The 15,124-nt window shown below is 38.1% G+C and overlaps 3 protein-coding genes across 3 annotated transcripts; 1 reads left to right on the plus strand and 2 right to left on the minus strand.

The window, feature by feature from the left end:
- The first annotated feature begins 70 nt into the window (after nt 1-70).
- On the plus strand, nt 71-2,188 carry LOC119991155. Its single transcript, XM_038837391.1, has 3 exons — nt 71-991; nt 1,281-1,614; nt 1,780-2,188. The coding sequence occupies exons 1-3, from the start codon at nt 495-497 to the stop codon at nt 1,996-1,998; spliced, it is 1,050 nt and encodes a 349-aa protein (XP_038693319.1). The 5' UTR covers nt 71-494; the 3' UTR covers nt 1,999-2,188.
- A 4,322-nt stretch (nt 2,189-6,510) lies between these two features.
- Nucleotides 6,511-7,927, minus strand: LOC119987028 (transcription repressor OFP1-like). Its single transcript, XM_038831737.1, has one exon. The coding sequence runs from the start codon at nt 7,825-7,827 to the stop codon at nt 6,661-6,663; it is 1,167 nt and encodes a 388-aa protein (XP_038687665.1). The 5' UTR covers nt 7,828-7,927; the 3' UTR covers nt 6,511-6,660.
- Nucleotides 7,928-10,317: 2,390 nt separating this feature from the next.
- On the minus strand, nt 10,318-12,694 carry LOC119994809 (U-box domain-containing protein 16-like). Its single transcript, XM_038841265.1, has one exon. It carries the CDS (start codon nt 12,470-12,472, stop codon nt 10,433-10,435), a length of 2,040 nt encoding a protein of 679 aa, XP_038697193.1. The 5' UTR covers nt 12,473-12,694; the 3' UTR covers nt 10,318-10,432.
- Between the last annotated feature and the right edge of the window lie 2,430 nt (nt 12,695-15,124).

A 15,124-nucleotide genomic window follows, 5' to 3' on the forward strand; every position in this document is an offset into this window, starting at 1 on the left:
CAACGTCTTTGTTTAGGTCTAGAAAATTGATCACATTTTATTACGTTGTGAGAACATCCTGACTACTGACTTTTTTTCCTTTTTTAACCGAAGTGGATCTCATCTATGGGGCAACCGCAAAGATTGAACAAAGTTGGACCGTGGATCAAACGGTCATAACCAGCGGCCGCCAAGCCCGCCACTGCCACGAAGGCCCAAAACACAACTATCAAGTCTCAACCCAAAAGGAAAAGAGCTGGGCCCAAAGAGTTGTGGGCCGCAAACCACGTGGCAAATTCTCATTCCAGTGCAATAAATTAAAAAAAATGATCAACATATGCGGAATGGACCATTCACCCCTGCAAAAGCGCAAATAACACGTAAAACGACGACGACGTGCCTCCAAACGTGCACCGGAATGGGTCCCCTGCGCATGTTTTTGATTATTCAGGTAGACTCTCAAAATCATCTCTATTATTTATCCCCTCGGAAAACAACTCTTATTCTACGCTTCCATGGCTAACTTGCGTCGTAGGAGTCGCTTGACCATCCCTGCGCCACCTCCTTCTCCGATCCCCACCGGCAGAGGGTCACGCTCGGCGGGAAACAAGACTCTATCGCACTACCTCGAGAAGACATCGCAAGTACCAGAGCTGAGTCTGCCGGAACCTCATTTTCCGCCAATCGCGAGTCAGAAGATCCCGGAGAGCATAGATTACAGGTTGCTAACGTCTCGCTCCAGCGATTCCTTGGATCGGCTGCTCATATCGGCGAGGGAATTCGGTGCGTTTAGGGCCACTTGTCACGGGATTGATGGAGAAGAGTTAAGATTACTGATCGAAGAAAATAAAGAGGCTTTTCGAGTTAGGGATGAAGAAGACACGGTACTCAGGAGAGATTCTGGAGGCGGAGATGAGAGGAGTGATGAGGAGATTGTGTGGGTTCGCCCGGGGACGGAGAGAAGGGCCTGGGCGCGAGAATTCGTCGGGACGGAATCGCATCGAAGTTTTCGGTAAGTTATTGGATATCGTATATGGGCTTTGTTTGCTGTCTGGGCTAAATTGTCTAATAATTTGGGCCTAAAATCGGTCGAAACGGGCCTTACGGTAAGTAATTACTAATTAGATAGCTTATATGTGCTTGTGATCTGTTGGGCTAATTTGTATACAGCCCACATGCAATCCCTAAATGGGCCTTTCTTGAATGCGACCAAGCTGTGGCTGACTGACTTCTTGAGGGTTTTCACGGTTCAAAGCATCAAATGAAACTCCTCGTAACAAACTTCTTTGACTTGCTTGCAGTGAAAACACAGGGAATGTTTCCACTAAAATTGAAAGAATCGCAGAAGATTTACTTCAAATTATGGAAGAAAACATACCCAATAAGCAAATTAGGAAGAGAAAGCCAGAGATGGAATCAGTAATTAGCTTCCGCAGACACAAACACGTTGACATAATTGAACAAACTAGTCCACCTACATCATCAAAGAACACAAACAGCAAATCTAGTGATTATATCTTAAGCCTCATACTTCCTTCCAGCAAATCTAAAGTCAGCATTCAAACAGAGAGTGGTCCAATTTGTTTCTATTTAGGCCCTGACACTATTTTGGCCACTTTCGGCAAGCAGATTGAGGTAATTACAGAGACCCCACCAACTTTGTTTTTTATTGCAAAATTGTTTTTTTTTTCCTTCTTTGACATTGTTGGTTTCTCCCAAAGATGTTGAGTAATCTCACATAATTTAATGCTTCCAAACAAGAGATGGGAGAGTTTTAATAATGTGAAGCTGTGACAGCAGGAATGGAGTTTGGGAGTATTCAAATGCGTTTCAGGGGATGATGATATGACGTGTGAGCCGGATCTCCTTGAAGAAGCTTCTTTCACGATACAGCTCAAAAGGTTTTCTCTCAGTTCAGAGAACAGTTTTGAGAGGGGAAAAACAATCTCCATAGCATGTCAGATGCTAATTGCGTTCCTGCTATACAATATATTTGTGTTTATTTCTTCTAAAGCTTGAAAGTAGAGGAAATTTATTGCAGAGAGCAGTATCGATCTTTATGTTTCTTTTTCTGTATATTATAAGGAGTGTGGTTCTTTTGTTTTGGGTCATAAGAACCAAGGTGTGGTGTGGAACTTGAGGGTTGAACTTTGAAATGTGAGTTTTGTGATACACATATTGACATGAATGAATGAAAATTTGCTTTGCTGTGCAATGTCTTTGATTTCATTTGGGTGAAGCAGCAGAGCATTGCTTTACGTGGATGAAGGAGAAGTTGTGCACTGCACCAATTTTAGCTTTGCCTAGTTCAGCAGCGGAAACTTATGGCTGACCAAGTTCAGGCAGCGGAGGCTGAAGTCAAACCATAGTTGGTAATTTTAGGGTTTCATACTTCTGCATATTAGGTTTGTTATCAAGAGACGTATGACTAGTTTTTGATAATAATATTTTTGGGAATTTTCTTAACCTATCTAGAAATCTCGATTTATCTACCCTGGTGGGTGAAGATCGATTTAAGTGTTTGTTGTGTTCTGCTCTGTAATTAACTATGATAATTAATGACATATTGATTAAAATTTTCATAATCAGTCAAACATAACTCATTCGTGTGGTTTATAAGCAAAATACGACTACTCTCATATGGAATATGCGTTTTCTAGGTTTAAGAAACAATTAATGGTGACGGCACATAAATAACAAATTCGTGTAAACCCATGACCCATAACGGAAAATGTTTTGAATGTGTTTAGGCCGAGAATTTGAACAATATTGTAGAACCATGTCTTAATCACTCTCACATCACAAACAATACGGTTCATCTAGTCAATTAAAGAATCTGATCCCCAAAAAGATCCGGTTGTCATATCAGTAGATTGGTTGGTATGGGGCAGCTTCATTGGTCAATATCCTATAATTTGTGACCCTTATTTTCGCTTGTGTTGTCAATCCGTTCGTGTAATTTTAGTTGGGATGTCGCAATTTTGAGACCCCGCCTTAATCCCATGATTAATCAACTTAAAATCTGCCTAATCCAATCACGAATCCATTATTAGCTCCTACAAATTAACACACCTAAACTTGCACGAATGGCAGAATTAGTCCTGCCTAAGAATCCTCATTAAGATTTAATTATTTTCCACTCTCATTTCAATCAATCATCTCAAACGTATTACAGATCCAACAACCCTAATTAGATTACAAATCTCGCAAAAAGAGCCTTTCCCATTATTAAATCATCATTCATCTATTTGTCTGGGGTCCATATATAAGCCTGACTGATATAGACACGTATATATGGACAAGAGATTGTAGCACGTACGGTGACATTATTGAGATAGTCAATGTTTAATAAGGATGGATTGATATATACACACATATATATATAGTATATAGTACACCGACTTATATAGTTGCGACGAACATGCATGCATGTACGTGATGTGATGTGATATGATGATATGTATTCATATAAATTGGCGTCTGTGTTTGTTGAAAACATTGGGTTTTTTTCTGATTATCACAAAAGAAAAGAAACGATAACATTATCCTTTGCGTGGACGGACATCGCATAATAAGTTGGAATAGTTGGGGTGATCAATTTATAAGCCTCATAATCCGGCCCCTCTGCAATGCCCTAGATTCGCCCCACACGTGCACTTTCTTTTATCCCAAATGACTCGACTAGGATTGGACCTTTCTTTGAAACAAGAAGCTAGCGTTTCTGATACTGCCGATGCTTGAAACAAAATAGAGTTTAATAATTGTATGAGTAGTTCAATAACAAAATTTGTTCCCTATTTTGGGCCTACTTGCCCCTGGCTTTTTGGACGTTGGGATTGTTAGTCAGGTGTCGTTTTATTTTTTGTTGTTCCCTTAATTTGTAATCATCTTCTTCATTAGTAAACAATTAGAATTTAGATTAATTTATCGGAGGGGAAAAAAAAAGAAAAAGAAATTATGAACTCAATAATTGGGAACCATATATAGGGTAAAAATCTAATGTGGCACCCCTAGAGACCTAAGAAAAAACAATGACAGAATACAAAACCCAGAATCTCCGGATATATGTTCGTCGTCTGGTCATCACTCTCCAATTTAATGCTTGATTTGATCTTCAATCCTCTTTTGACTTCACTGGGTCTCTCCTTACAGCTGCTCGCCGACACACATGACACCACTTAATGCACATACCTTATGGACTTATGGTGATGGAGTTTATTAATTATATTCGTAAACAAAATTAATTTCATTGTCTTGTTTTATTTTTTATGAAATCGATTTCACCTTGTAGTTTTTTTTTAAAATATCGCTTAAGAATATATTTTTCATTGAAATCGAATATTTGACAGCACCTTGTAGTTGTGTATTATATTTAACAGTAAATAAATACTTTGTAGAGAAAGTGATCACTTTATGCTTAACAATAACCGAGTAAGTAACCGACAGATTGACATTAAGGTCTCATACCCTTTTTTCTTGGTTTGTACTTCATATCCTCTTGCCATGATATTTTGTTAGATGTTTATTGCATGGTTTTTCCAAAGAATCTAAAGTTGTCTTTGGTCGAATAATGAAGACATAATTCAAACTATTTTTAATGTTCTTATATTTCCAGGTTCATGTATAGTTCCCCCTTTGTGTATGTGGATGCATATAATTTGTCTGATATGCCCAAAAACTATATAAGAAAATATGACTACGAATATATGATAATTGATAGAAAAGACTTTACCAACTAGAGAAAAAGGAGTTTTGATTGGGATGACGAAATTAATTATGGTATACTCCTTATAAATACGAGAGGTTTCAAGTTTAACTTTCACATCCGTAATTTTGACATTATTTTCCACACGAATTTTGACTCAATCTTTCATGTCGATAGTGTGTAGCAAATTGAGTTGATGATCATAGTTTAGAGTTGACTTGGTTGTTCGGATAGCACATTGGACTGAGAATTATTGGTTATCAAAGGGGAGGGAAAAAAAAACAATAAAAGAAAGAAAGAGCCTACCTACTATAGCTCGTCCCTTTTGGCAATATTCAGACCATGGTGCGCCAATGTTCACAAACATTGGATTACAATAAAATGACAAAACATGCCTTCAAATTAAATATTATGTGCTAAAATTGAGGGAATCTAACAACCAAATATTCTTAAAAAAATTAGGAGTTATTCACAAAAGGCCAAATTAATCCTCTCAGGGCTCAAACAGTATTTTTCAAAGCAGGTTTGGTGAGGGGAAAAAAGGTCTAATTATGGTTGAGTTATAGAGTGATTAAGAATAATTGGTGGGAAATCTATTTAAAGTATCAAGTAATTACAAATCTACAATCTGAAAGTCAATGGACAGTTATTACAAAAGTTATATAAAATTTACTGTAGCCACAAAATCAGGGATATCTCCAAAGCAAATATATTTTCAACAGGATAAAAATAACAACTTTTATTATTTTATTGTGCAAATTTTCACTCTTGTCTCAGAAAGAGACAACAAAAGTTTGATGCTTGTTTTTTTAAATGTTTGGCGCTTTCTTTTCATACAAATTGACTGTATTGTTTTTTTTTTTAATAAAATTATGAAATTCAACAGAGGTTGTTGCCTATTGTTGTAAAAAAAAAATAACTTAATCAAAAACGATATCATACTAATTTATCTTTTGAACATCTGAATATGAATTTAAACTAGAATCAGACCCGCACGTACAAAAATTTCTCACATGATGATATGATAAATTTGACCCAAATACACTGCCTGATCACAAAGTTAAGCAGGAGGCATGATTTATCTTACTATGAATGAATTGTACATTGTGCTTGGTCTGGAAGAGTATACTACTTTTGAAATCTTCGAAGCAACTTTACCTTTTGTCAAGACATCCAAATTTTTCCAACTTTAAGCCAGAAAAGCTTCCGAGATTTCACACCATTTGCAGCAAAATTTGAATTTTACCTTTACAAATTTTTTTTTTTAATGAACTGTTGATATGCACGTTTGTAGATGTTTGAATTATTGCTTTTAATTTGGTCTCTCCATGCAAGTGTAAGAGTACGAAAAGCTGAATATACTGCCCAGATCGAGAGACATTTTTTGAAAAATTGAATCTTTGCCCTTAAAACTTTAGGTAACCTTTACTGGAAAGACAAGAAAATACGATGGTGGAGTTTTGGTAGAAGAAACTGTCAGTGTAGGACGCTAGCTAGGGGAGAGACCCTTTATACTGATCTATTTATGTAGATTTGCATAAGAAATCCTGTTTTGTTTCTCAATTAACGAAAGATATCATATACTTGGAACAAAAGTGTCTTGTGGGCTCTTTCACGTTGAAAATGACATAGGAGTTAGGACGGGACCATATATTAAGATAAAAATAGACACCAATTATGATAGGAATTCTAGCAATTTATATCTCTAAAAAATGATGTGTATAAAATTTCATCTGTATCATATGAAACCCGTCTCATATATCTACTTGGATCTATGCAGTTGAGATGTTTTATCATTTTCGACAAGAAATCATCATTACTGTGGATCCAAAACAAAATGATAAATTATAGATTTTACTAAATGTCAATTACTGGTCTTTACAGGAGTTATTTATGAACAATAAGGTTATCTAATTAAAGGACTTAAAAAAAAAAAAAAAAAGCCTCTAACAGGTGATATATGATCGAGAATTCCACTACTTCACCCGGATATCTGTTAAATCGAACCAGATTTGCTTGAAAACCTTGATAATAAGGTCATGGTACTCATCAGAATTCAATGAAAGATAGCAGGCTAGAAGCTCCTCCAAGTCCTTTGATGCTCGGATATTGTTCTCCATAATCATCTCCACCATTGAATCCCTGAAATCTTTCTGGGGGTTGAAGGAGGATTTCACAATTGCCAGACTATCAGAGAGGCTCCGCCTCGATCTCGAGGTCGAATTCGATGATAAACTCTTCCTACCCTGAATTTTCCTGTTCATCAGTCTTGGTGAATTGATTCTTAATCTCACTCCAGGTGAGGTTACAGAGAGTCTCCTGATGACGGGACTTGTTTTCTGCTCCTTCACTGCAATGGAAACAGAGCTCTTTCTGCATTTGGTTGCTGCTTCACTGAATTTTGATGGCTTGGTTATGATTGGAGGAAGATCAAGATTGGAAATTTGATCAAACCCAGCAAGATTATTCAATTTTGTGACCGAAAACTTGTCACCCATATCGATTACGATGTCTTTGGAGCTGGGACTCGAATGCTTTTCGCAGCCAAATGAGGTAGACCAAGATACCATTTCATCAAATGTTTTGTTAGTGGCAAGTACCTGATCAGACCTGAATTCCGGTACCGGTGGAGGTGGAGGTGGAGGCGATGAGAATTGAAGTTCGGGATCATCAGAAGAGACACCGGAGAGATCAGGAGAAGGTGAGGACTCCAACGGAGAGTCTGATTTAGTCCATATCGTAGCGCGGCAGTTGCAACCAGCAGAAACAGAGGAGCTAACAAGCTTGGGTGAGTTTCCTTTTGGTCTTCTCCTGTGTTTTTTCTTGGATGATTTTCTTGGTGGGTCAGGCAAATTTGGGTCGGAGACTTTTGGGTTTGTGGGAGAATTGTGAAATCTAGACTCACATGGAATAAGGTCCCTGTTGATGTAGTATGACTTTCTAGGATAAGAGTGGTGATGGTAGGGTTGATTGGGTTTGAGTTGCTGTGTAGAAGCATTATGTTGCTTTGTCTTCATGGAAGAATGAGTGGTGGTGGTGGTGGTGTTGATGTTGTTATGGTTTCTGGCTCTGGCCATCTCCTTTAGCTTGTAAAACCAGGCATTTGGGATCATATCTGACAATCTAAGCCTGTACTTCCCCATCACAACACCACTTTCTTCTTCTTCTCTGCTTTCTATCTTGGTATGAATTGTTTGTGTCAAACTAGAATGGGTTGTAGATGAACCTTATAAGAGAGTCTCTCTGCTTTTGTGAATGAGAGTGTTGGAAGACAAATAGAAATTTGGAATTGCTGGGTGGGGTCCACAAGAGAAGAAAAAATAGGCCAAGAGGAGGAGAGATTATGATGGGGCCCAGTTGGAGTAATGGGCTTAACTTTCCTATGATAAGACCCATAATCACCTACCGAATTGAAATACCCTAATCATCCTTACTTTTTCTTCATAAACTTCTAATCACTAATAACTAATTCTGGAGGTTATATTTGCTTTGTTTCTATTATCTTCTTTCTACGGCTAATCCGGGTCAAACAATAATTTCTTTGAATTACCTGTTACACGTGGGTTACTACATGCTGGCTCTAATCAACAAGTGCCACGCATTCCGTGTCATTCATCAAGAAAAATGGACTGTCTCTCACTGTATTAAGGAATGGAAGGACTAAGAAATGGAGTTATTTTATTGACAAAAGTCAATATAATTAGATAACTTATTAATGAAATTCAATGTAATTAGATAACGTAATATTATTATGATGGGTTATGAAATAAATTATTAGAGATATATAGAGTTTTCATTACTTTATTTTTGGTTGGAAAAGCACAACTAATATATGTCCGGGGACCAAATCTTAAGGATATGTAAAATCTTGAGTTTAATTTCAATCGAGAGCACTATTTTTGTAGTCACATGTTCAACTTTGACTCAATTTAGTGAAAATTTTACATGAAACAAGCTTGTCATCCAAATTTAAATCCATATCGAACGTCTAATGACAAATTTTTACAATATCGTTTTCGATTAAACAAAATTTTACACTGGCGTCCAAACATTGGCCCGTCATTTAGATAACACAATCCACTCATATTTGTGCACATATACACACATTCTTTTTAAGTGTCCTTTCTTGTCATTTCCGACGGAGCTTTGTTTAGGCAAAATTTGAGTAAATTTCGAAGCCCGGCCCAAATATTTCCAAGCTAAAACATGACCCAGAAAATGAGAGATTTTTGGCACAGTGTTTTAGTCCTCTCAAGTCTCATCTCCTGATGGTTTTATGCAGTCCGGAACAGTACAGACAAATAAGACAATGTCACGGATTCACAAAGACGTTAATTAATGCACTAAAATTGGTGTAGGAAGACCTAGCTAGGCTAGCCAAGCAAAATGGTTTTTCTTTTTCTATCATAATCAGAATTTGTATAAGCACCCAGGAAATGCCAAAAAATCAATTTAAGCCCCCCAAACACTTTTCCTGGATATCGACACGTCTTCGAGCTTCCGACGAAATTGTTCACGTGTCCGGTGTTAGAGACGTATGTTGTTTCGGCCCTAAACCTGAAACCTCTAACTTAACATCACAAAATATGACAAATATTCTTTTATTTGTGTATTCAGTTGATCCTTTATGTTGTGAAATTAGACACACTCTCCTTCTTGACAGATAAATTAACATGACAATAGAAAAATTGAAACTAAGAAAAACAACAACAAACACACAAAATTTACGTGAAAAACTTTCAAGTCCGAAGGAAAAATCACGATCGTTGTCAAAAGACAATCAAGAGAAGATTCACTATGTAGAAAATTTGTACAAACCACAAAGATCCCCCGACCTTATTCACCCTTTCACTCTTACCCGCCTCTCAAAAACTAGAGAAATTTACAATTAAAATTAGGGTTAAAAACCTATAAACAAGTCCTCTATTTATACTAAAATAGTGTAGCCCCGACACCACGTCTGGAAGGCTCCCCGAGCTGTCCGGACACCTTGTCCAGATCCACCGTTTTTTATCAAAAAACTCACACTCTGGTTCTCATATGTCCTCTTGGCGAGGTTGAAGCGGGGGGACCAAATGAATTGTGTCACATGCCGATTTGGTTGATGGTTTTTGGTTTTTGTTTGGGACTACTTGAAAAGACAAAAACTTCGACTCATTTTATAAGGCGTGCAAATATGCAATCCTGGACCTTCTGTGTCGGGATTTCTTCGTCATATTCAATACAGCCACGGGCAGCAGCTTTTATATTGGGAATATTTGTCATCACTCGTGAATAAGAGCCCAGCCCAGCCAATCAACCATGCAGCTTTTTATTGGAAATATTTGTCATCGCTCACGATTTAAGAGCTCTAGACCTGTCCTCCACTTTCAACTATCTGGAAGAAAGGAGAGCCCATTTTCAGAGTCCACTAAAAGATCTAAAATTTAATCCAATGAGCCCAGCATTTATAAGTAAGCCCATTTCAGCAGCTCTTTTGGCCCTCTGCCTCATCATCAGCCCAAGACTACCAGTATGGTCAGATATTCATTTTTCTTCGCAATAAAAGAATAGAACTTGTTAGCCATATCAATTTTTATTTTTGATCGATTAATGTGGCTAACCTTCCACTGAGTGAGCATCAATTTGGGGGGGAAAAAAACATACCTCGTTAAACAAATTACATTCTTTACATTTTACAATTGAAATGAGACGGAATAATGGAAATTGAAAATAAAAATAAAAAAATTAAATGAGAGACGACAAATTTTAGGTTGTCAACGTTGTTCTTGAGGGAGTCACAGTTGTACCCCTATATCCCTCCATTAACTGACCATCCAGTCCGGCAGCCCATCTCCTTAGTATCCTTAACAATGTCCCTGCCTTCCTTCTTGCCCTCACTGTCCCTGCACCCATCAATTCCCAAATCACTCTCTCAATTCCACGTATCGCTGCGAGCTCTCCTACCATATCCGAACCTCCCTTTCGACAAATTGTAACAAGAGTTGCGGCGGCGCTTTCTCTGGAGATGTCTGTTCCCTCTCTTAGTAATAAACCCAATTTCCTGATTGCACTATGGGCTGGGGCGATGGCTACTAAACCACCTCTTCTAACCAACGCTTCTAGAATCGTCACCGCCTCCTCCGGTAACGCGCTCATCACATCAATTGCCATCTCCACCACTCCTCCTTCAACTAACTTCCCAACTGTTTCTCTGTCTCCCGCCAAATTCAATATTGCCACCATGGCATCCCTTCTCGAACCCGTGGGTCCATCTCTAGCTAAATCTGTCAGACCTTTTATGACACTTGTCTTTCTCCCTAGTTTCCCCCGGTATGAGTGCACAACGGATAAACTGAATATCGTAGCTGCCGCATTACCCTTTGCTTCCCACGTGGCGCCCGATAATAGGACCTCGATGACTCCGTTTAATGCTCCGTCAGTCTCTACGATCCTGGTTTTATTTGCTTCCAGAATGGAAAGGTTGAGAATTGTTGTGACGGCGTTGACTTGTAGATTGGGGAGCTTTGAAGCAACATCCGAGCCTAAATACCTTACAAGCAAAGGAATAGCTCCAGCTTCCGCGATGCAGGCTCGGTTAACCGAGTTTGCTTTCGCTAGAATCCGAAGCTCGTAAACGACGCCGTTACATTCTTCCATTGACTGTGAGACGGAGAGTTTGTTGAGCAGAAATGACGCCGTCATCTTAGTAGCCTCCAACGCAGCCTTGTTTGTTTTAACGCCGTTTAACTTTTGGTTGCCGTCCGCGGTTTCGAAAGGTATCCGGTGCTGGCGGCACCACATGGCTATTAGATTCTTCAAAGCAAGGTTAGGTATCAAGTTGTTATGGGCCAGGGTCTGACCTGTCTTGGGACACGTGTTATGTCCTGATTCAATCCACAAGTTGATAGACTCGCGATCGTACGTCTGACCTGTCATCACGACCACTGGGTCCCGCATAAGCTCGAGGCTTATCGGGCATCGGAAATCCGACGGCACAGTCATCTCAGATATCGACTTTCGCCTCCGGAAATTGGAGGTCGACGTCGTTGATGTTCCAAAGAGGACGCATTTTCCATAGCGAACGAGTCCGATCAGAGCCACCACCTCCGACTTGGATTTATCGTCGACTAGGTTGCGGACCTCATCTTCTAAACCCTCAATTTCTTCTCTGCAACTCAACGAATCGCGCAAACCTAACCTGCCAAAAATTTCAGCTAGTTTTGAATGTTCAGGTACGATCTCTCTTTTAATCCGATCAAGCATGGCTAATACCTCTTGCTTGAGACTATCTTCTCGTGGATCTATGTACACTTTCGTCTGCGAACTCTGTTTTCTGATCAGAATAAGAAGCTCTTTGACATCTTCGTTTAAATCAAACTCTTTAATGGGAAATACATCCAACGGTGTCGACAATTCCACCGTCAACTCATGAAAACTTGCGGCCACCGACTCGTTTTGCATCAACAACCACATCTTGCATCCGTTAAAGCAATCCTCAATTAGAGCCTTGATTCTCTGTAAAACAATGTACATTTCTTCGAAACAGAGAAGAATCGACGGTGAATAAAAACTAAATCGTGGACTGCCAATTAACTCCTCGAATAAGATCGCGATTAGCTTCGATTTGCGTATAATTGACAAAGAATTGCGTTTCTGGAGGAATTGAAGAGGCATGAATGATGAAACCTCTCGAGATAATTCAAGGACTGATTGGAGAAGATTCCTGCCCGATAGCTTAGGAGTCACGAAGGAACTCACTGGAGGCCGTCGTTTCCTTGGCGGGAAACTTTGAGGAGATATTGCCATAGCAAAATCGAGAATTCTGAGGAACCCGAGTGAATGATTTTACGAATTTTACACGTACGAGATGTTTTCAAAAGCCGATTTTGTTGATTGGAGAAGGAGTTGATAGCAAGTCTCATATGCTGTAACGAACAGAGCTGGCCTTCATATTATTACTATTATATACAGAACAGATAAAAAGTATGGGGCGCCTGCTAAGAATCAAGTTTGTCTGCTTTTGACCGTTTATTTATCTATGTCTTTGGTTTTGGTTGTTCGTTTACTAAGTAAGAAGTATGAATTCTACCTTGTTTTTATGTTATCAACCGTTGGATCAAAACCAATAATCAAAGACGGTCTTCCTTTAATAGCCGCCAAAAAGGTCACCCAATATTACTATATATATATATGTATATGTATATGTATATGTATATATTACTCTCTATTTTTGCATAGAAAATGCAATTAGTGATAATACATATTATAATGCGTGTAGTGTAGGTAGGAGATGTTTGTGGGGATGGACTTGTTCTGATCCTCATCAAGTTGTCAATATAATATTTTTGCATTATTTGGGAAGTTCCTTTATTTACATGCATTTGCTCTATCCTAACACATCTGTGTGATTTATAAGTAAAATCTATATCTTCTCTACATCAACAACGTATTTTTCAGGCCTATGTATCATTGTCGACAACCTCTTAACAAAAAAATATTACAAACTCAACGTATCTATAGTGAACCATTAAACCCAAAAGAATAAAATATTATTAGTGTATTTTGGTTAAAAATTTAAACATGATATCGGAGCAAAATCTAGATTCCGTCAGACGTGATATCTACTCCACTTATTGAATCTGGCATAACCCAACCGAGTAACTTATAAGCAAATCACATACCATCTCATATTAACAACGCATTATCTAGGCCCAAGTATTATTGACGACCCATGAATAACAGAGTCTTGTACTCCCGATGTATCCATATTGAACCGATGGACCCAAAAGAGAACAATATTGTTGATGTGTTTGAGTTGAGAATTTCAACAAATAGAGCTCCTAAAGACTTGGGGACAGGGAAGGTAAGAGTTGTTATTGACATAGTAGTTATGGACAAGGTTTGGGAATTTGAAGCTGTCAATATCGCTACTCAAAAAAGACTTTCTAATAGTGTTAAAGTTGGACAAGTTCTTTATATATGATTTGTATATAACTGGATAATTAAGGATTGGCGGCCTAATCCATATTGAATTCATGGTGTGTGCGAGCGGACATCGTATTTGAAATTTTACAGCATTTGTGCTCAACTGCCGACCATTAAAGTACGATTTTCAGATAAATAAATAAAGGAAAAAAAAAAAGTGGTACATATACTTATGGCATTGTGTGTAAAACTGAATTAGTTTGTTAATTAATTTGATTAAAATCATGGTCTCAGATCTTTCGTGACGTACAATGCATTAAAACAATCACCATACAAACAAATTAAACTTGGTTGTTATGGCAATTGGCAAGTCACTTATCAAGTCGCATGCATAAGGGAATATATTCCCTTTAACATATGTATATATATATATATATATATATATATTCCCCTATAATCTCATCTCCACCTAATAACCAATCCAATAATTGATTCCATGCATGAAGCTCGGGATGAAGTTAGAATATGTCAAGCCGTCGAGAGCAGCAGATTGGCCCAATGAGATTATGAGCAGTTGACCACTCTTTCCAATGTCCAGAGACAGCAATTCGCGGGCTCAGTCTCGACGGGCCTCAAATGAATTGGGCCTAGCTAAAAGACGGCTGATCCAGCCCAGCGCATTAGCTTTTACGTCGAAATCAAATTACGCTTCCATCCTCAATATTATGGAATGCTTGGGGTGCGGTGATTACTGGATCTTTTAATTCATAGGGTAATTGTCCCTCTGACGTTTGAAGAACAATAATACTACTCATTATAAAATAAGAAAGGACCAACATAAAGTTTTGATTGATTTAATGCGCCAAGCAGAAGATGGCGTTACGTTAGAATATATGAATTATTGACGTGATGAACTGATTGTCTGAAAGAAATAATAAAGAGAAAAATATTATTCAGAGGCTTTGCCCTCTTGTTGGGATGGGCACTCCAAACCTTCAAAACCAAAGGCATTCAACAATAATTTTAAGTCCTTTCATGGCTAGGTTTTCTGGCCCACAATCACATTTGTGGTTCTATATTTGATTGTCGTAATTTAGGCCCTAACATATGATTTTCAGCCCGTTGAATTCACTTTTAAGCCATTTAATCCCAGTAGTCCTAGCTTCCCATTAAAACTTAATTTTGTTATAATTTCATGTTACGTTGATGTGGTGTATCAAAATTAATATAATATTATGAATTCTTATTTGATCCACAATTATTGCATTTTAAAATTTTGAATAGCAAATTAGTTTCTCTCTTTTTTTTAAATTACCTATCAATATCAACGTATTTTTTGGTTGGACCCACGCATGCAGTTGATTGGTTTTATCAAAGAGTCCGCTGAATTCTTGTTTGTCCAATTTTTCTTGAAAATAACTTGTGTAGCCTTGAAATGTCCGCCACATGGTTATCCCTAATTTAATATCAAACGAACATACGCCACATCATATTGTTCCCACTTCTATGGTCCTTATGAACTGAATTATCAAG

Source organism: Tripterygium wilfordii, chromosome 3, assembly GCF_013401445.1.
Source record: "Tripterygium wilfordii isolate XIE 37 chromosome 3, ASM1340144v1, whole genome shotgun sequence".
Taxonomy (NCBI): Eukaryota; Viridiplantae; Streptophyta; class Magnoliopsida; order Celastrales; family Celastraceae; genus Tripterygium; species Tripterygium wilfordii.